At 35.4% G+C, this 21392-nt stretch overlaps 3 protein-coding genes across 6 annotated transcripts; 1 reads left to right on the top strand and 2 right to left on the bottom strand.

Moving 5' to 3' along the window:
- The first annotated feature begins 2793 nt into the window (after window positions 1–2793).
- sf3b4 (splicing factor 3b, subunit 4) lies at window positions 2794–7341 on the top strand. The gene is made up of 5 exons (XM_067412108.1): window positions 2794–2863; window positions 3195–3323; window positions 3410–3952; window positions 6598–6927; window positions 7021–7341. Exons 1-5 carry the CDS (start codon window positions 2830–2832, stop codon window positions 7188–7190), a joined length of 1206 nt encoding a protein of 401 aa, XP_067268209.1. The 5' UTR covers window positions 2794–2829; the 3' UTR covers window positions 7191–7341.
- Window positions 7342–7897: 556 nt separating this feature from the next.
- gabpb2a (GA binding protein transcription factor subunit beta 2a) lies at window positions 7898–16032 on the bottom strand. Of its 4 annotated transcripts, XM_067411165.1 has the most exons (9): window positions 15899–16020; window positions 15321–15339; window positions 13754–13861; window positions 12851–13018; window positions 12569–12763; window positions 11957–12098; window positions 11641–11823; window positions 10410–10522; window positions 7898–9710 (listed from the first exon to the last, which is right to left on the bottom strand). In XM_067411165.1, exons 3-9 carry the CDS (start codon window positions 13859–13861, stop codon window positions 9381–9383), a joined length of 1239 nt encoding a protein of 412 aa, XP_067267266.1. In that variant the 5' UTR covers window positions 15321–15339; window positions 15899–16020; the 3' UTR covers window positions 7898–9380. The 4 variants fall into 4 exon arrangements, with proteins under 4 accessions (XP_067267266.1, XP_067267265.1, XP_067267268.1 ...); XM_067411164.1 differs by lacking the exon at window positions 15321–15339 and having other exon boundaries at window positions 15899–16032; XM_067411167.1 differs by lacking the exon at window positions 15321–15339 and having other exon boundaries at window positions 11656–11823; window positions 15899–16032.
- Window positions 16033–17799: 1767 nt separating this feature from the next.
- On the bottom strand, window positions 17800–20562 carry mllt11 (MLLT11 transcription factor 7 cofactor). Its single transcript, XM_067411479.1, has 2 exons — window positions 20125–20562; window positions 17800–18619 (listed from the first exon to the last, which is right to left on the bottom strand). The coding sequence occupies exon 2, from the start codon at window positions 18611–18613 to the stop codon at window positions 18359–18361; it is 255 nt and encodes an 84-aa protein (XP_067267580.1). The 5' UTR covers window positions 18614–18619; window positions 20125–20562; the 3' UTR covers window positions 17800–18358.
- Between the last annotated feature and the right edge of the window lie 830 nt (window positions 20563–21392).

Here is a 21392-nt window from a genome sequence, read left to right as displayed (position 1 = left end):
TGTATGAAAATACATAATTTTATCATTATTAATATCATATTATGACTATATTGTTTTGTATGATTGACGTTTTAGATGGGTTTATCTCAATTAAAGCAGTAAAATGACCGTGATCTCAACTGGTTGCTATATGCTTTGCTGGACGCTCAACCATCCAGCCACTGTTGCCTGTCATTCCAAAGAAATCATTCTATTTTGTATGCATACTGCTAATAGTTGTGACGATTTTATGTTTTGTAATAACACAAGTTATGCAATAATATATAGCATAAAAATGGCAATTAAAACGTGAATTATTCTAATAATACGACCCTTTCTCAACATTAATCCTAAATCTGGATACAATCATTTTAGCGGCTGTGGGGAAGTTTAGGTCTCATTTCTTGATTTCATTTTAAAAAGGTGTGTTTGATGTAAATATTTAGATACATTGACTTTGTTCATTTCTTTTAAGGTCACGGGCAGCATAAGCAACATGACCACCTGTAAATCTGCTTGTTTCACAAATATGTTTCACATATTTACAATATTTGGAGGGGACTTGCATGTTTAAAAAGTTGTTGTTGAGTGTTAGCTTGTAAGTAAGTGTAAGATAAAAATTTTGTGGAATGCAGCAACTTTGATTTACCTAATTATTCATGACTCTTTTTTTTAATGTTAAAAATAATAAAATACATGTTTACATTTTTTAATGTTAATGTAAACAACAGGCGTTTGGGTAACATTTATTTGTCCATTTCTCATTAATTATATATATATGGGAGGATGTACAGTTTGTACAGTATAAATAAAAATCATGAGTCCCAGTGCATGTGTGTATGAAATATGATACCTCAAAAGTATGTGCATGTTTTTGTTGTTGAGCATCATATTTATACATCAGGCTTTTATAGCTCAATTTTTTGAAAATCAATCATAATATGTTCCCCGAAAGCATGCTGTGTTATATTTGACATTTTCCACCAATTGAGATCACGGTCATTTGACTGCTTTAATTGAGATAAACCCATCTAAAACGTCCACCATACAAAAGAATAGAGTCATAATATGATATTAATAATAATAAAATTATGTATTTTCATGCAGCGAGACTGATTAGAGAGCGCGTTATACTCGCGTCTCAGCAGTGGCTGGCTGGGCTATGCGTCATTTTTCCACCAGTTGAGATCACGGTCATTTTACTGCTTTAATTGAGATAAACCCATCTAAATCGTCCACCATACAAAACAATATAGTCATAATATTATATTAATAATGATAAAATTATGTAATTTCATGCAGCGAGAGTGATTAGAGAGCGCGTTATACTCGCGTCTCAGCAGTGGCTGCGGCTGGGCTATGCGTCATTTTTCCACCAGTTGAGATCACGGTCATTTTACTGCTTTAATTGAGATAAACCCATCTAAAACGTCAATAATACAAAACAATATAGACATAATATTATATTAATAATAATAAAATTATGTATTTCCATGCAGCGAGAGTGATTAGAGAGCGCGTTATACTCGCGTCTCAGCAGTGGCTGGCTGGGCTATGCGTCATTTTCCACCAGTTGAGATCACGGTCATTTTACTGCTTTAATTGAGATAAACCCATCTAAAACGTCCACCATACAAAACAATATAGTCATAATATTATATTAATAATAATAAAATTATGTATTTCAATGCAGCAAAATTGATTAGAGAGCGCGTTATACTCGCGTCTCAGCAGTGGCTGGCTGGGCTATGCGTCATTTTTCCACCAGTTGAGATCACGGTCATTTTACTGCTTTAATTGAGATAAACCCATCTAAAACGTCCACCATACAAAACAATATAGTCATAATATTATATTAATAATGATAAAATTATGTAATTTCATGCAGCGAGAGTTATTAGAGAGCGCGTTATACTCGCGTCTCAGCAGTGGCTGCGGCTGGGCTATGCGTCATTTTTCCACCAGTTGAGATCACGGTCATTTTACTGCTTTAATTGAGATAAACCCATCTAAAACGTCAATAATACAAAACAATATAGACATAATATTATATTAATAATAATAAAATTATGTATTTCCATGCAGCGAGAGTGATTAGAGAGCGCGTTATACTCGCGTCTCAGCAGTGGCTGGCTGGGCTATGCGTCATTTTTCCACCAGTTGAGATCACGGTCATTTGACTGCTTTAATTGAGATAAACCCATCTAAAACGTCCACCATACAAAACAATATAGTCATAATATTATATTAATAATAATAAAATTATGTATTTCAATGCAGCAAAATTGATTAGAGAGCGCGTTATACTCGCGTCTCAGCAGTGGCTGGCTGGGCAATGCGTCATTTCCCACCAGTTGAGATCACGGTCATTTGACTGCTTTAATTGAGATAAACCCATCTAAAACGTCCACCATACAAAAGAATGGAGTCATAATATTATATTAATAATGATAAAATTATGTATTTTCCATGCAGCGACAGAGATATAAGGAACGTGTTACACTCTGCCAGCCACCAGAACCTCTGACAGACATGCCATAATCAGACTGGCAGCTGCCACCAGCGCCAATGGCAGGTCACGTGACCTGCCAGAATCAGACTGGCAGCTGCCACCAGGTCACGTGACCTGTCAGTGGCTGCTACCGCCAGCCAGCTGAAGATTGAACCCCTACTGCAAAGAAGAGCAAAGAATGCGGTAAACCTAAATTAGAATTTGACAGCCACAAAGGCGTGAATGTTCATCCTCCTGTCCTGTTGGGGGCAGCACCGGACTGACGTGGCGTTGTTGTGTTGTATTGTATCGCGGAAGGAAAACGAGGCGCTTCCGTTAGTACACACGCCGGGTTCATCATGGCGGCGGGACCGATTTCAGAACGAAATCAAGGTAAATTTATAAATTTAAATCGTAGGAATATTTTTAGGCAATATTCAAGAAAAGTTTTGCAGCACTATGAAAACATTTTAAATTCTTCATGTCATCTCTATTAGCACCGAGTCGCTCACTTCCATTCATTCAAATACGCTTGGTAAAAACAAATAACAAAGAAGTTTGGGGTTTAATTTAAATAAAGTGTAACAAAACGATATAATATATGCATATATAGTAGTAGTAGTAGTAGTAGTAATAGTAATAATGATCTTATGCGTATTTTATAAGCTGCCTAATCTTTGTGTCCAGTGCAGTAGTGTTTATTTTGATTATATTTTATTTCCAGATGCCACTGTATATGTGGGTGGTCTTGATGAGAAGGTCTCTGAGCCTCTTTTGTGGGAGCTTTTCCTGCAAGCTGGTCCTGTTGTAAACACACACATGCCCAAAGACAGAGTAACAGGACAACATCAAGGTGAGTTTCCATATCATTGTGCATTCAGATTTCTATTTTTTATTTTTTTTTGCATGATTAAAAATTGATATTGGTCTCTTCTTCAGGTTATGGCTTTGTGGAGTTCCTCAGTGAAGAGGATGCAGACTACGCCATAAAGATCATGAACATGATCAAACTTTACGGCAAACCTATACGAGTCAACAAGGCTTCGGCGCACAACAAGAACCTCGATGTCGGCGCCAACATCTTCATTGGCAACTTAGATCCTGAGATTGACGAGAAACTCCTTTATGATACTTTCAGCGCTTTCGGTGTGATCCTTCAGACGCCGAAGATCATGCGAGACCCGGACACGGGCAACTCCAAGGGTTATGCTTTCATCAACTATGCCAGTTTTGATGCCTCCGATGCAGCTATTGAGGCCATGAACGGCCAGTATCTCTGCAATCGGCCCATCACTGTTTCATACGCATTTAAGAAGGACTCAAAGGGCGAGAGGCACGGCTCAGCTGCAGAGCGTCTCCTGGCTGCCCAGAATCCACTTTCACAGGCCGATCGCCCCCATCAGCTTTTCGCAGACGCCCCACCGCCTCCCAGCATGCCCACACCTGTCATGACCGCCATGGGTGCAGGGATGCCAATGCCAGGTTAGATATTATGAGGATTTTGAACCCTTTCTGACACTTTATTTATTTATTTATTTACATATATTACATATATATTTCTATTATACAGCCCTGCATCTAGAGAAAATAATTCTGCTGATTTGCATACAGTTTTTCCACAAATAGGAATGCAGATTTAGGGGTGCAATGGTTCAAATTACTCACGGTTCAGTTTTTAACACGGTTTTAAGGTTTCGGTACGGTTCAGTATATGCTGTGTTCAGGTAAAAAAATAAGTGCTGTCATAAAAATAAAGAAAATAAGAACAAATAATCAAACTACAAGCAACAGCACAAATAAATACAGTAGAGCAAAAATAAAAATAAAATAAACAGTGCTTTTCAGGTTATTCAGGTAACTAACAGTAATTTTCAGGTACAGAAACTGAATAAAGTAGCTAATCAAATGTAAAACAAGTTGAATATAATCTTCACTGTATAAATTAAATAAGGATTCATCATTAAGTTACAAAACCTATTCAGTTAAGAGCAACGAGTGATTTCCTTGTCTTTTGTTGTTTGAAATGAAAATTCTGTCATTTAATTTACCAAACCTGTATGAATTTCTGTTCTGCTCTACACAAAGGAAGATATTTTGAAGAATATCAGTAACCAAGCAGATCTCACCCCTCTTTGACTACCATAGTATTTATTTTTCCTACCATGGAAGTAAATGCGGGCTGATATCTGCTTGGTTAATGACATTCTTCCAAATATCTCCCTTTGTGATCAGCAGAACAGAAATTCATACAGGTTTGAAACTACTTGAGGGAAAGTAAATGACAGAATTTTCATTTTGGGGTGATCTATCCGTTTAAGACATAAACACTCAAGAAAGAACGAATGTGTTCAGTATCAGCGTACTGTATCTGTGCATTAAGTTCACTTAAGACATAACCTACTGTTTGTTAGGATACTCTACAAGACGGGCATGTTGACAATTTTTGTGTGAATTTGTCTGTTCAAGCGCAAGACTTGATAGAGAAGGCAATATGTGCACGCTTCGGATGAGCTTCGGCACTCGCATTAACAAAGTTTTGTGAAGCCAGAATGTGTATGCATTGACAGAAGCATACATTAGCCTAACTCTTGTCTGTTTTATTTATTTTCAACAAACCATACTATAGATGCGTATGCGTCGTCAGATATGAGATGACCGCAGTACAAGTACGTGCCGAACCGTGTGTGGAGAACTGTACAGTTTGATTTTTTATTTTTTTTATTTTTTTTTTAATTTACCAAGAACCATTACACCTCTAATATAAAACGTTTATATATTCATATATATAATATAATTTGAAAAAGCTTCATTCCATTATTTTGAAGAAAAAAAACTAAACATTTGGTCTCAAAACTGAAAACTCACTTATCAAAATAACAAAAGCAGGCAAATGTCAAAGTTTTTCTGACGAAAAGAAAATTTTACAATCTGCAAAGGAGTGGAAAATGTTCAAATACTTAATTTAAAGGGATAGTTCACCCAAAAATGAAAATTTGATGTTTATCTGCTTACCCCCAGGGCATCCAAGATGTAGGTGACTTTTTTTCTTCAGTCGAACGCAAATTATGATTTTTAACTGCAACCGCTGCCGTCTGTCAGTCAAATAATAGCAGTAGATGGGAACTTGAACAATAAGAGTCGAAAAAACTTCCATAGACAAATCCAAATTAAACCCTGCGGCTCGTGACGGCACATTGATGTACTAAGACACGAAACGATCGGTTTGTGCGAGAAACCGTACAGTATTTATATAATTTTTTACCTCTAATACACCACTATGTCCAACTTCGTTCAGCTTCCTGTTAGTGAGGTCTGATCACGCTCTGACAACGGAAGTGATGTCTCGCGCTCATTGAAGTATATGGGCGAGACATCACTTCCGTCATCACAACGCGTTTTTTGACCTCACTAACAGGAAGCTGAATGAAGTTGGACATAGTGGTGTATTAGAGGTAAAAACTGATATGAATACTGTTCAGTTTCTCGCACAAACCGATCGTTTCGTGTCTTAGGACATTAATGTGTCGTCACGAGCCGCAGGGTTTAATTTGGATTTGTCTATGGAAGTTTTTTCGACTCTTATTGTTCAAGTTCCCAATCACTGCTATTATTTGACTGACAGACGGCAGCGGTTGCAGTTAAAAATCATAATTTGCATTCGACTGAAGAAAAAAAGTCACCTACATCTTGGAGGCCCTGGGGGTAAGCAGATAAACATCAAATTTTCATTTTTGGTGAACTATCCCTTTAATGTCAAAAAACTTAACATAAACACAAGATCATGTCCCCCAACCCCATTTTCTTATGCCACTGCCCATAATTCTAACAAACAATTGTAATCTGGCTTAGAGGAAGATGGGAATCATGGCTTTTTGGAATTTTTTCTGGTGATTAATTAATAATACAAGACTTCTAGGCCTTACAAATGGTTGTCAAAAGCAAAAATGCTACAAAATGCACATATTTTAAGAGGAAGTGTGATGTGTTAGAGCAAAACACACTATTTTTGGAATCAGCACAGTATAATTAGTAAGAAACAAGTATTGAATTTCATTCAGCAAATATGATGCCGGCCGGGAAAATAAATGTCTTTTGCATAATTTTTTTTTTGTATATTAAACTTGCAGGGATGCCGCCTCCTGGTGCTTTCCCACCTGTTCCTCCTCCTGGCACAATGCCTCCTGGGATGCCGCCCGGCATGCCCATGCCTCCTGCACCAGGTACTCCAGGATCACAGGGTGGCGGAGGGCACCCACCGGGACCCCCGCCCTTCCCCCCTGCAGGAATGCATCCACCAGGAATGCCGCCAATGCCAATGCCCCCTTCGGGACCTCCCGGAATGGTGCCTCCTCCGCCTGGCCCTCCTGGATCTACTCAACAGAGAGCACCTACTCCACCCGGCATGCCTCCTCCCCCCATGGGTGTCCCTCCCAGAGGACCGTTCGGTCCCCCAATGGGTATGTGTGTGAAGAAGTGGCTTGTGCGTTTAAACGAAAGCAAAATAGACAAAATGTTGTTGTTGATGCAATAATTCCTTTCCTTTTTTACAGGTCCACCAATGCATCCAGGGATGAGGGGGCCTCCTCCACCAATTCCACCTCCAGGTTATGGTGCCGGCCCACCCAGACCCCCACCCTTCGGCTTCCAGAGAGGGCCTCCCTTGCCGCCACGTCCTCCTGCACCACCAAGGGGTCCAATGAGAGCACCAATGCCTCCCTAAACCCTAATGTGAAGACCTTTTTGAAACCTTTGTTGTTTTTATTTACATTCTGTGCTTTAATAGATGGATCTCTTGCTTCTTTGTATACAGATTTCTTAATTTTGGTCATTGTACCTTTTCAGAATTAGCAAGAATAAACAATTTTATATAACTGTTTGTCATTTTTTGCAAATTATATATCCTCTCTACTATCTAGTTTGGGGCTAGTAAGTTTTTTTTTCTTTTTTAAGGACATTTAATTGATCAAAAGTGATAGTTACAAAAATATATTTCAAATAAATGCTGTTCTTTTGAACTATTTATTCATCATAGAATCCTGAAAAAATTTATAAAAAGTGCCACAAAAATATTAAGATTGCTTTTAATAAGAAGAAATGTTTTGTGAGCAGCAAATCAGCATGTTAGAATGATTTCTGAAGGATCATGTGACACTGAAGACTGGAGTAATGATGCTGAATATTCAGCTTTACCATCACAGAAATATGAAATTGAAATATATTAAAATAGAAAAGTTATTTTAAATTGTAATATCCCAGAATATTACTTTTACTGTATTTCTGATTAAATAAATTCAGCTTTCTTGAGCATGAGAGACATTTAAAAATAAACGTATCCTAGGTAACTTAAATGTTCTGAACTACTTTTACTGGGTTGAATATAATATGAGCAACAGAAAATAAATGCAAAAGCCGACAATTGATATTTGCAACATTTTTAATCAAAAATAAGTCAAAAGCTTTATACATCATTAAAGCATATAACACAAGTGGGGGAACTCTAAACTCAAGACTTTGCATTTTCACCAGTGTAGGTCCATAAATTGTAGTGCCAGTATATTACTGTGGTTCATTTATACGATGTGTGGACGGTGATGTCTTTACATAAAAATTCACAATTTATGAATGTTTTAAACAGAAAATAATTACATATTTCCTATGTGAGAAGCGTTCAAAACTGGTTAAAACTGATCTTTCCTTCTGCGGTTACTACAATTATGTCCTTCACACACTTCATTTACTGTCACTATTGTTTGTTATATAGCACAAAATTGGATTGTTTAAAAGTCACGCTCTTGCCATCTAATCTGTATATATCAATATCTCAGATTATAATGTGCCTCAAAAACAACTGATTAGCTCAGGGAGATAACATTACACATAAAGGCTAGCTAGACAGATACAAAACCCTGATACTGAAATTTTTACATTTGTGAAAGCGCTGTTAAAGAGATAGTTCACCCAAAAATTTAAATTATGTAATTTACTCAACCACAAGTTGTTCCAAACCTGTATAAGTTTCTTCTTTTGTGTTCAGAGGGTGAGTAAATGAAGACAGAATTTTCATTTTTGAGTGAACTATCCCTTTAACTGTCATTGTGAACAAGAGCTCTCGACTTAAGATTCAACGTAACTAAAACATAACATATTATACATATTCAGAGAAAGAAAAAAAAAAAAAATACCGGTACATTACACAAGGAATGTGAGTTAAAATGTTCAATGGATGGGAACTATGCATTATACCCATTTAAACAAATACTATATAAGCAACAATTCATGGAGAATCCTTTATGTAAAAACTCCTTTATGTATGAAAACTAAACATGACCAAACATACACCAAGGCACTTTTAATTGACCTACAGATTTTTAAACGTTCCAGCAGAAAGAAAAAAAAATACAGATTGCCTACAAATTAAATTCTTGAAACTGGTGCATTATTTTATTTCCAATGCATAGAACACATAACACTGCTGCACTCTGAGATGAATTTTCAATGTTTAATTTGAAAAAGCAAAGAAACTAATCGTCTGAATAAGGCAGCTACATTTCTAGGGGAGCTCAAAAGACATGCAGTTTGCAAAGAGTTCCATCCTGAGTGAATCTTTTCCAGCTGTTTTGAAGAACCCCATCTGGGACAAATGACGGGTGACCACTTTTCAGGACACTGCAGATACAGACTCCCAGAAAGAATCATCTTCGCTGGTCGTGTGTGTGTGCATATGATGCACATTGTGGTTGTTTCTTTGTCAACTTTCATTTTTTAAGCAAGAAACATTAACCAAAACAGAACAAGGAAATAAATTACAAAAAGGACTTAATTGCTGAAAATCAAAAGGAACCAAACCAAAAACCGTGCTGAAGCACTCTTTGGTTGCTTGAGGATTGAGTCCACGCTCTTGGGAGCTCTTTTATGAGATGACTTCTGTGTGACCCGCCGTGGCTTCCACTAGAGTGATCTGCTCATCCGCAGAATCAATATCTTCTGTTTTGATGACTACGCCACCTTCTGAAAACATGACAACTTCTTCTTCTCCCTCCGTCGTTTCTTCGATACCGACCTCCTCCTGCACAAACACGATGTGCTCCTGGTCCAGAGCCGTGGTGCCGTTGGTCTGTCCGTTTGAAATGGCCTCCAGTTTCATGCGGTATCCCTCGGCTTCCTGCTCTTTGCGGAGCAATTGCTGACGATAGGCTTGAGCTTTCCTGTTAGCTTCCTGTAACTGCCATTGGAGATGCTCCTGAAGATTGAGTAAGAAGTTAATGCAAAACCTGCAAAAATGTGCAATTTTTTTTTATGTTAATTATTAAAACTAAAAAAAAAAAGTTTAATTATATTATATTAACTTCTAAATCGAATAAAAAAAAAATTGTCTTTCATTATTTATCTACTCCAATTAACTTTTTGAAATATGACCATTTACAGTTACTGTCACAACCTGCTTTCATGACAAATTCATTTAAAAATATATTAAATAATTAAGATACATTACCAACAGGTAAAGTAAATATAATGAATATGTAAGCTAATATAGTGCATATATTTAGTGAAATGCTCCCCTCTAGTGTTCATTTCTCTAGTGAACTTACATGCTGTGGACACTAAATGACTTGCCTGAGGTAAATGAAATGCTACGTGAGATATTATTCTCAAGCTGTTTTATTGAGGACTTTCCACGGTTGAAACACTGGTTGAGAGATTACAAGTTAACATAGATTGTCTGTTCTTCTTCTGCACTTTTTCCTGTTGTGGCGACAGCATTGCATTACTATGTGCGCCCCCTTCTGGATTGGATTGTGGATCGCCTGTGACTGACTGTATTTGTGGTCTGACTGTATGCACCGAAACATGACGTCCAGACAAATAAATACATATACATAATATACATATATACATACATACACATACACACACACAGCTTTATATATATTATACTCACTGTTTCACCAGTCTCTGAATTATTGGATGAAACTTCAATTTTCCTTTTACGAGCAGGAGGTTCGGAGTCCTCTACCACTTCCTCTGTGACTTGATTGGCTGGAACTGCCAATACTAATATAAAAATAAAAGAAAATCAAAGAGTAACATCCTTAATTCAGGGTATAAGAATGTCAAGACAGCAGTTATATGCATACATACACACACACACACACACACACACACACACACACACACACACAAATAATATAATTATATACATTACCATTCAAAAGTTCAAAAGATTTTTTTTAAAGAAATTATAATTTTTGAGCAAGGATGCATCAAATTCATCAAAAGTGACAGTAAAGATTTTTACATTCTTTATAAAAATTCTATATATAAAAAAAATGCTGTTCTTTAAACTTCCTATTCATTAAAGGGGTGGTCCATTGCGATTTCATTTTTTTTAAACTTTAGTTAGTGTGTAATGTTGCTGCTTGAGCATAAACAATATCTGCAAAGTTACAGCACTGAAAGTCCAATGGAAACGGAGATATAGTCTTTTAAAATTATGGAAATTTAATGCCTACAAAAACAACCGGTTTGGACTACAACAAGCTTCTTCCCGGGTTGGTGACATCATAAAGCCTGCAAAACACGCCCCCGGGAACACACAACAAAGTGGGTGAGGCCATGTGTTGCAACATGTGGAAGCGGAAGAGTCAAAAGATAATAGAACCCATAATAATCTGTAATATTTTCTATAATGTTGTTTGAGGCTCAGGTATGTCATTTCCATGTACAGAACTCTTATTATTCAACTATGCCAAGGTAAATTTAATTTTCAATTCTAGGGCACCTTTAACACTAATAATAAAAAGAAATGTTTCTTGAGCAGCAAATCATCACATTAGAATGATTTCTGAAGGACCATGTGATACTGAAGACTGACGCTGAAAACTTGTCATCACAGAAAGAAATTACATTTTAAAATGTATTCAAACAGAAAAAATTTATTTTAAATTAGAATATTTCACAATATTACAGTTTTTACTGTATTTTTGATTAAATAAATACATCTTTGGTGAGCATAAGAGACTTTTTTATATATATATATATATATATATATATATATATATATATATATATATATATATAAAATATAATATAATATAATATAATATATATATATATAGTTAGTTCAGCACAAAATCCTAGTTAGTTATATCTTAGTTAGTTACTATAGTTACCATAGTTAGCAATACCTTGTCGTCCATCCTGCATTGTGACAAAGAATGGTTGGCCGAGTCCATTTGTCTGCAGGTTTCCATGTTGATCTGTTAATATGGTAATGACCCTCTGACCTGATTCATTCACCACTTGTTGAATACTTGAGTCCAAGGCACTGACAGCTATGGCCTCTTCTGTGTCACCTAAACATCATGAGAAAATAAAAAACAAAACGCAATTGTTGGTTCCAAGTCAATTTAAGATCATAATATAGCCAACAATGTTCATAATCATTACATTAGTTTATTGCACAATTATTTTCTAGTCAAATCGTACCCGAGTTGGCTTTGATCAAGTCAGAGAGGTTGACGACTCCCCCTTGGAGGTTTGGGACACCCTGAATGATGAACTGTGGGGTGGAGCTCCCATTTACAATTGACGCTTCGGCATTCCTGTTCACCTGATTCTGCATTCCCTCCTAAAAGTCAAAATGAGGAACATTTCTTAGGGAATTTTCACACCTAGCTTGTTTGGAACATTTGTTTCGGAACCTGGTGCATTTTCGCCCTAAGTTCGTTTCATTTACGCAAATATAAATACCAATGAAGCCTTGAAACTCAAAATGAAAAAGTAATAAAACAACAGCTACAAAGAAAGCCACAATAAGCCCAATGAGCTGTTGTCTATCCATCCTGTAGGATGACCGCCATGAGCAGAATCTGCAACATAAACAGCTGCACTCTGGACAATTTACTTGCATGTGACTTGTATAAACAAATCTTGTTCCATTTAGAAATGTTGCCTGGTGAAAACGAACCGAACCAAGAAGAAATTGCAACATTGTAACTATTTTAATCCCGTTTCATAACAAAGCAAAGGATCTACAGGTGTGAAAACATCCTTACACTATTCTCTAGTGTTTTGTAGTTTTCTCCAAACATGACAAACCTGTAACAGGTGTATAAGTTCTGCATGTTGAATGTCGACAGCGATATCAAAAGCCGACTTGTCAAACTTGCTGAGGGCATGTACATCAGCACCATGTTTGATCAACAGCTCTGCGACGTTGTGATGGCCGTGCTGGGCTGCCCAGTGAAGAGCGGTCATCTTCAACATGTCTTTGGCATTGATGTCGGCACCACTCTAAAACATAAAAAGGTGTCCTCAGTTGACAAACTGAAATAGATTTTAGTACATTAAACTATCACAACAAGACAAGCCTCGTCTTACCCTGATTAATAAATCCACAATGACCTCATGGCCCTCTGTAGCAGCCATGTGCAGTGGGGTCCTGTCCACTTTGGTTCGGGCATCTCTGCTGACACCCGCCCTCAGCAGGACTTCAGCAGTGGAGTAATGACCATGCTGGGCTGCTAAATGTAATGGAGAAGTTCCAAGCTGCAAAACAGGTACATGAAAAGGTATAAGCTTTTACAATATTTAGGCAACAAAATGCTTGAGCTGAGCATACATAGAAATTACATTTGGTATTAAAAAAAAATCCAGTTTCCATAATTTTATGACTAAGATTTTATGACTCCCAAGTGTGAAAAAAAGTTTTACAACACCCTGATTTTAAAATATCAGATGTATGAATCAACATGCCATAGAAATGTAGCAGGTTTAATAGGATCTGAGTGGAGGAAAAATCCATTATCATTAGAAAGAACATTTGTATTAATAACTTTACAATAAGGTCCCATTAGTTAAAGTCAGTTAATGCTTATTGTAGTTAATATTAGTGCATGCAATACATTTCTTACAGTATTTATTATATTGTTAAGTATTTTTCCATGTTTGTTCATGTTAACCAACTAATGGAAACATATTGTAAAGTGTTAGCATCATTGATATATACAACATAATATGGTGTGATTGCTTTTATATTCTACATAATACGTTTTTATAGTACTGCCTTGTGACAATTTACATTGACAGTGCTACATACAAGCAGATAATGTCAATGACACATCATATGAGTCAGAATATGATGATAAGATGATGTCAGATATTTATAGATTGGCTTATCATTCTTAAAAAGCCTTGATAACACTGTTTTCCTTATTGATCGTTTCTTGTGAAGGCTAAGCTCTTAAATCATTAACTCATGACATAAATGATCACATGACCAACCCAGTCAGTGGTGAACGGAGCTCCGTTGGCCATCAGCGTCCTGACCTCGTCATCAAGACCATTCCGAGCTGCTTCTAAAAGACGCTTTCCCAAATCCACCAACGACATCTAGGCAAAGACAGAGATTAAAAATACCATACTGGGACTACAAACTGTTAATATATGATGATAATGTCTGTGCAGTAATCTAACAGAGATATTTTGGAGTAGGAAAAAAATGTATTTGCCACTGACCAGTAAAAATCAACCTTAACTTAATTTGTGACCCTGGACCACAGAACCAGTCATAAGTCGCATGGGTATATTTGTAGCAATAGCCAACAATACATTGTGTGGGTAAAAATTATCAATTTTTCTTTAATGTCAAAAAATTATTAGGATATTAAGTAAAGATCATGTTCCATGAAGATATTTTGTAAACTTCCTACCGTAAATATATCACAAAATTATTTTTGTGAGTGGAAATGCATTGCTAAGGACTTCATTTGGACAACTTTAAAGGGTTAGTTCACCCAAAAATGAAAATTCTGTCATTTATTACTCACCCTCATGCCCTTCCACACCCTTAAGAACTTTGTTCATCTTCAGAACACAAACTGAGATATTTTAGTCGAAATCCGATGGCTCAGTGAGACCTCAATAGCCAGCAATGACATTTCCTCTCTCAAGATCCATAAAGGTACTAAAAACATATTTAAATCAGTTCATGTGAGTACAGTGGTTCAATATTAATATTATAAAGGGACAAGAATATTTTTGGTGCGCCAAAAAACCCAAAATAACGACTTATTTAGTGATGGCTGATTTCAAAACACTGTAGTATTATGAATCAGCGTGTCGAATCATGATTCAGATCGCGTGTCATACCGCCAAACAGCTGAAATCACATGACTTTGGCGCTCCGAACCACTGATTCGACACGCTGATTCATTATGCTCCGAAGCTTCCTGAAGCAGGGTTTTGAAATGGACCATCACTTAATAAGTCGTTTTTTGGCACACCAAAAATATTCTCGTTGCTTTATAATATTAATATTGAATCACTGTACTCACATGAACTGATTTAAATATGTTTTTAGTACCTTTATGGATCTTGAGAGAGGAAATTTCATTGCTGGCTATGCAGCCCTCTCCGAGCCATCGGATTTCAACAAAAATATCTTAATTTGGGTATTGAAGATGAACGAAGGTCTTACGGGTGTGGAACGGCATGAGGGTGAGTAATAAATGACAGAATTTTTATTTTTGGGTGAACTAACACTTTAAAGGCGATTTTCTCAATATTTTGATTTTTTTGCACCCTCAGATTCTAGATTTTCAAATAGTTGTATCTCAATCAAATGATGTCCTATCCTAACAAACCATACATCAATGCAATCAATACAATCAGCTTTCAGATGATGTATTAATATCAATTTAAAAAATTGACCCTCATGACTGGTTCTGTGGTCCAGGGTCACATTTCAAATTGTGTAGTGATTGCCTAAATGTACATTTCACATGTAGTGAGTGAGAGATGTGTACCAAATCATGAGATTAGTTTTCATATTGACCTATATTTTACGTACATGTGGAAAAAGTGGATGTCTGAAAGAATAGGAAGAAAATAATGTTACCATCTCCTTAAAGATATCACTACTTTGTATTACTACTTTTCTAACTGTTTGCACCTGTCCAGAAAACCAAACTAAATTTAATCGTTCATGCAGATTTCGACGCGTCATTCGCATTTATTTTTCAGATGTCGTTTAAAACACATCTGAACAAATTACACTAACGCAGTAACACGTTAAACAGAACACTAATAAGTAAACAAGCGGATACTCAAAAAGTAAATAATTAAACAACAGCCTTTCTGTCCATATCATTAGAAAATAAGTCATGAAAACAGTGCACAGAAACAGCAGAGGGAAACTCCGTGTATCTCAAAATAACTCCATTTAAGAACACATACACACAAAACATATGAACTTATAAACAGAAACGTTTGCTTACATTAGTAGGCAAACATTTAACGCCGATTTTAAAGCTCGTATTTTACATGCCAAACTCATGTGCCATGTGGACTCAAATACAGAGCCGAGCAGATCACACACATCCTCCATCTGCGACACGAACTAATAAAGACTGCGCACTTCAAACTCACCTTTATAGTCTGTCTGTTGGACGTCTATTGTTTAATATTTAAGCACTATATAGTTTTTCGTGCTGTATTTCTGAACTGGCTAAACATAAACATGTCTGTGTGTTTAAAGCGCATTCAGATATGGCGGCTGCTTTAACCCCGGAAATAAAAGTGTTATTCAGACGCTATGGACGTGTCCCAAAACCTAGCGAGCAGCCTACTTAGACAGCATGTTAGGGCCTATTAGGTGTGGTTACTAGCAAGCTGCCTACTTAGACAGCATGTTAGGGCCTATTAGGTGCGGTTACTAGCGAGCTGCCTACTTAGACAGCATGTTAGAGCATATTAGGTGCGGTTACTAGCGAGCTAACTACTTAGTATGTTAGGGCATATTAGGTGTGGTTACTAGCGAGCTGCCTACTTAGACAGCATGTTGGAGCTTATTAGGTGCGTTTGAACCCCCAAAATAATGCACATGGCTATAACACTCAAAACAATGCTGACTAGGCAGGCAGCTCGCTAGAATTTGAGACACTACCTACCTATTCAACTATAGATCCTAAATATTTCTGTTTTTTTCATTTATAATATTTATAAATGTTTATTGTAAGTGTATAATAATTTTTTGTGAGATTTTTATGTGTACTTTTCTATTTAATATATATATATATATATATATATATATATATATATATATGTATATATATATATAAATATATATATATATATATATATATATATACATATATATATATATATATATATATAAATATACACTAAGATTTTTAATGTTTTTAAAAGAAGTTTCGTCTGCTCACCAAGGCTACATTTATTTAATTAAAAATACAGTAAAAACAGTAATATTGTGAAATATTATTACAATTTAAAATAACTGTTTTCTATTTGAATATATTTGACAAAGTAATTTATTCCTGTGATGCAAAGCTGAATTTTCAGCATCATTACTCCAGTCTTCAGTGTCACATGATCCTTCAGAAATCATTCTAATATGCTGATTTGCTGCTCAATAAACATTTAATGTGTACAATTGTACAAAATATTTGTGCACAATATTTTTTTCAGGATTATTTAATGAATAAAAAGTTCAAAAGAACAGTGTTTATCTGAAATCTAATCTTTTGTAACATTATGTCTTTACTGCCACTTTTGATTGATTTAATGCATCCTTGCTGAATAAAAGTATTAATTTCTTTAATTTCTTTTCAAAAAAATAAAAATTCTTACTGACCCCAAACTTTTGAACGGTAGTGTATAATGCTACAGAAGCTTTGTATTTCAGATAAATGCTGTTCTTTTGAACTTTCTATTCATCAAGGAATCCTGAAAAAAAAAGTACACAACTGTTTTCAACATTGAAAATAACATAAATGTTTCTTGAGCAGCAGATCAGCATATTAGAATGATTTCTGAAGGATCATGTGACACTGAAGACTGGAGTAATGATGCTGAAAATTCAGCTTTGCATCACAGGAATAAATTACTTTGTCAAATATATTTAAATAGAAAACAGTTATTTTAAACTGTAATAATATTTCACAATATTACTGTTTTTTACTGTATTTTTAATTAAATAAATGTAGCCTTGGTGAGCAGAGGAAACTTCTTTTAAAAACATTAAAAGTCTTAGTGGTTCCAAACTTTTGGACTGTAATGTATATATAAATAATACTTTAAAAGTGTTTTATATCTTTTAACGTTTCAAAATATGTATACACTTTTCTTTCTTTCAGCTGGTGCACCTGTAACAGTGACATAAAATTATAAGTGAGATGTTTTTAAATACGTTTGCATTGTATAGTCTCTCAGCCAATGTTCAAAAATAATGTATTTTTTGTTTTATAGGTAACCTGTATATAAAAAAAAACCAAAAACAAACAAAAAAAAACACATGAACACAGAGGCATTTTTATTCATTTAGCAGCAAGCTCACTTTAATTGGCATCTGACATTTGTCATAAAACATGGTGAAGGGGGAAACAGTGAAAAGCATTAGCTGTGCCTTTTAACATTGACCTCGGTTTAATACAAAAACAGCTTTAAGTGAAATTTTAGTTTAAACTAGTAAAATTACTATATGCATTAATATTACAAATCAATTGCCTTACAATAATATTATACAGTTTAAGATTTACTATTTGTTCTGAATCCCCTTGCCTTTAATTGCCATGAAATGAATTGCCAGATTATGGATCTGAATATCCTAATCTTATTTCATGCGCACGACTAATTGAGCAGTCATGTAGAGTTTACAGGGCAGTAAAGTACTAAATAGTGTAAATAACAGCCTTAATAGTTTTAGCACAAGTTATCACAGTTGAACTGACATGGCTTCACAAGAAAGACATGATACACGACTCTTGTAATCAATTCATCAATATCAGATCGGAGTAGAGAATTGGTGGAACCACAGTGGCATTAAACACAGATTTGGGCAGGAACTGATAATTGCATTGCAGTGTCTTATAACAGCAGGTTGAAATCCAAGATATCAATACTAGCGATGGGCTCTTTCCAGAAGTTGAATGTGGAGAACTTCGACAACTCCAAATCTTCTTCTTCCTCCTGTCCTGGAGGTTTTGGAAAGCTCTTGGTTGACTTTGCTTCCTTGGACTTGGGCATAGAAATGCCAAGGTCTTCCAGCTCGGACAGGTCCAGCGATGGGATGGGCTGCCTCCAAAACAGGAAGGAGTTGAACTGGCTGGTTTTGTCTAACATTTCGATCTGCACATAGGAATAAAAAAAAATAAGGGGTGTTTACTTTACATAACATTTTCAACTAAAATCAGAACACTTTTTGCGCATTTTGGCTGTTCATTTACACGACAACAACTTAAACAGGTTTCAAAATGCAAGTTTTTGAAAACGATATCATGCGCATTACGTTTTCAGTCTATAGGAACGTATTACTTTTTACAAAGTGACATCGCCAACTACTGGCCTGGCATGCATAATACAGCATTTTTTTGTCGTTTTTGCGGATCAGTGTGAACGGGATCATTTTGACAATGTTGTCGCCTGTATGTGTAACCGTTCAAAAACGCAAAAGGGAAAATGTTCCAGTTTTTAGTACATTGTCATGTAAATGTACCCTAAAAGCTTAGTAGAAATATTAATTTAGATTCATTGTATGCAATATGAATACAATATTTTAACTAAGTTGTTTCACAGAATACAGTGCATTGCTCGCTATTTAAAAACCTGTTTATATATTTTCCCTCTGTGAGCTCCTGACTTTCCCATAAGCTATTTACAGTTACCTGCTATTTTCAGGGAAACATGAGCAATTTACATCTGTAAAACAACTTCCACATGCAGGTCAAAGGCTAAAATATAATGTAATATAACAATTAATGAAATAATGATATTAATTTTAGTAAACTAAACATTAATTAACAATTTAATTAAAAAAATTAATAAGTAAAAGTTGTGATTATAAAATGCAAGCAATTTACTTGTGCAAATAACTTTCATATTCATGTCAGAGGAAAATATAATAAAAGTACTACTACTAATAAAAAAAAATATATTATAAAAAGGAAAAAGTTGTAAAAAAAAAAAAAACAAGAATATCATATCTGCACTACAGTCATCTAATTATATTAATATATTATAATTAGATGCAAGATTAAGTCCTTACAGGAATAAGAACAAAGAAGCATTATCTTTTCGTTACAAAGAAAAGATATCCTTTGGGAGCTGCAATTTACAAACATGCGAAATGACCCTAATGAAGCTGTTCTAATTAATTGAACTACACGTAGGCTACATGTCTCGTGCGTCGTGAGATGATTAATCTGTGGGCACACAATACAGCGGCGGTAAACGCCCAACATTCAGAGAGAATCAGTGGATGAGGTCCTGACATGACTATCATGAAGAGCCTGCATGTTTATTGCAACATGCACGACTATTAAAAGACAGGCTCGCGCAGCACCCCAAAATAGTGATGGCGCACCTCATGACAAAGCATTTTAGAGATGCTTCAGTACAGTGGTAAGAATGGATTACCAGCAACAAACCTTAAACAGGCCTGAAGCAAAAAAACATTTACTAGTAACAGACGTTATATTATCTAATTTTCAACTGACAAATAAGGTGATATCCATTTTTGTTACCTTGGACATCATGTCTATTTGTTGAAACACCAAAATCATCTGAAATGCTTTAAATAAATTGCACTAAAACAGAAATATTGCTCAACAAAAGGAAAATGTAATAAAACATACCCCTAATATGTGCTCGGGTTCTTTCTCTTGGAATTACAAGCTGTCGTAATTCAGATTTGAAGAAGAATAGACGATGCTGTTTGGGCTCAGTCTTCTAGCCGGCTGCTCAGCATGAACAAACCGCACCCAACATCACTAGTGGGCGATTTGCATTAGTCCCGCCCACCTTCTGTGGGCGATTGAGGGACCGGTGACAGGTGCATAATTAGTGTCAAGTGGGCGTGGTCAATCTATTGTTCTATTGAAATAGAGAAAATTAGTAACTGCGTTCATGGGTGTATGTTAGTACTTTTGTGGTATCTTGAGAATTTGTGCTCCCCATTTGCATTTGTTAACGACCCCTTCTTCTTTTCTTCTAGTGGAGTCGTCTATTGTGAGATGTAAGTGCTGCTTGTTGATTGGCTGAGTTTAGCGTCCATCAGATCGATTGATCCATCTTTCCACTGACTGAACTTGTCGCCCTGCTTGCAAAATGGAAATTTATTGGTATTTTCAGTGGAATAAAACGAACTTATTGATCTTTAAAGCAGCACAGTGTGAATATTTATTTGAATTCAGTAAATATTAGATGCACAGATTGTACATTTTTAGTACATAAATATTAAAATAAAGATACAATCAAACCAAAATGTATTTAAACACCTTGAATATTTCATTTATTAATACAGTTTATTCACTATAGTTTCAAAAAATGGTAATAAAATATGACAAGAACTGTGTCAGAAAACATTAATCTTAATTATGTCAGATAACACTTAAGCAAAACATGGTCAGGTCAAAGTGTCTGAATAATTTTTGGTCCCAAATATTTCATTAATTTTACTGGTAGTCCACTGTATGAAGATTTTTTTGGTATAATATGTCACAGTTTACTTTATTTTGCTATCCTCACTTACATAAATGAACTATAGTGTCCTGCACCCACTAGTAAAAATATACCAAATATTTAAAAAATGTCTGAATAATTTTTGGTTTGACTGTATGTTCTTTTAAGGAAGTCAGAGATTTACATGAATATAAAGAAAGCATATTACAAATTATGTAATTATTCAATAGGCTATCATTATATTTATTAAATAGCATATATTCACTAATTTATTATATTTGATAATAATAAGAAGTTGGTACATGAAATTATTTGACTTGCTGCGTTTGGTAAGTGACCTTTAATGCCCGGATATAAAAACACCATGACAAGCTTCAAAACACATTAAACACACAAAACAAAATAAATGATTGACATCAATGAGTTCAGCTAATACAAAAGT

The sequence above is a fragment of the Chanodichthys erythropterus genome, chromosome 15 (assembly GCF_024489055.1).
Source record: "Chanodichthys erythropterus isolate Z2021 chromosome 15, ASM2448905v1, whole genome shotgun sequence".
Taxonomy (NCBI): Eukaryota; Metazoa; Chordata; class Actinopteri; order Cypriniformes; family Xenocyprididae; genus Chanodichthys; species Chanodichthys erythropterus.
The sequence above is the reverse complement of the archived record's forward strand: the minus strand, read 5'-3'. Positions and strand labels throughout refer to the sequence as shown.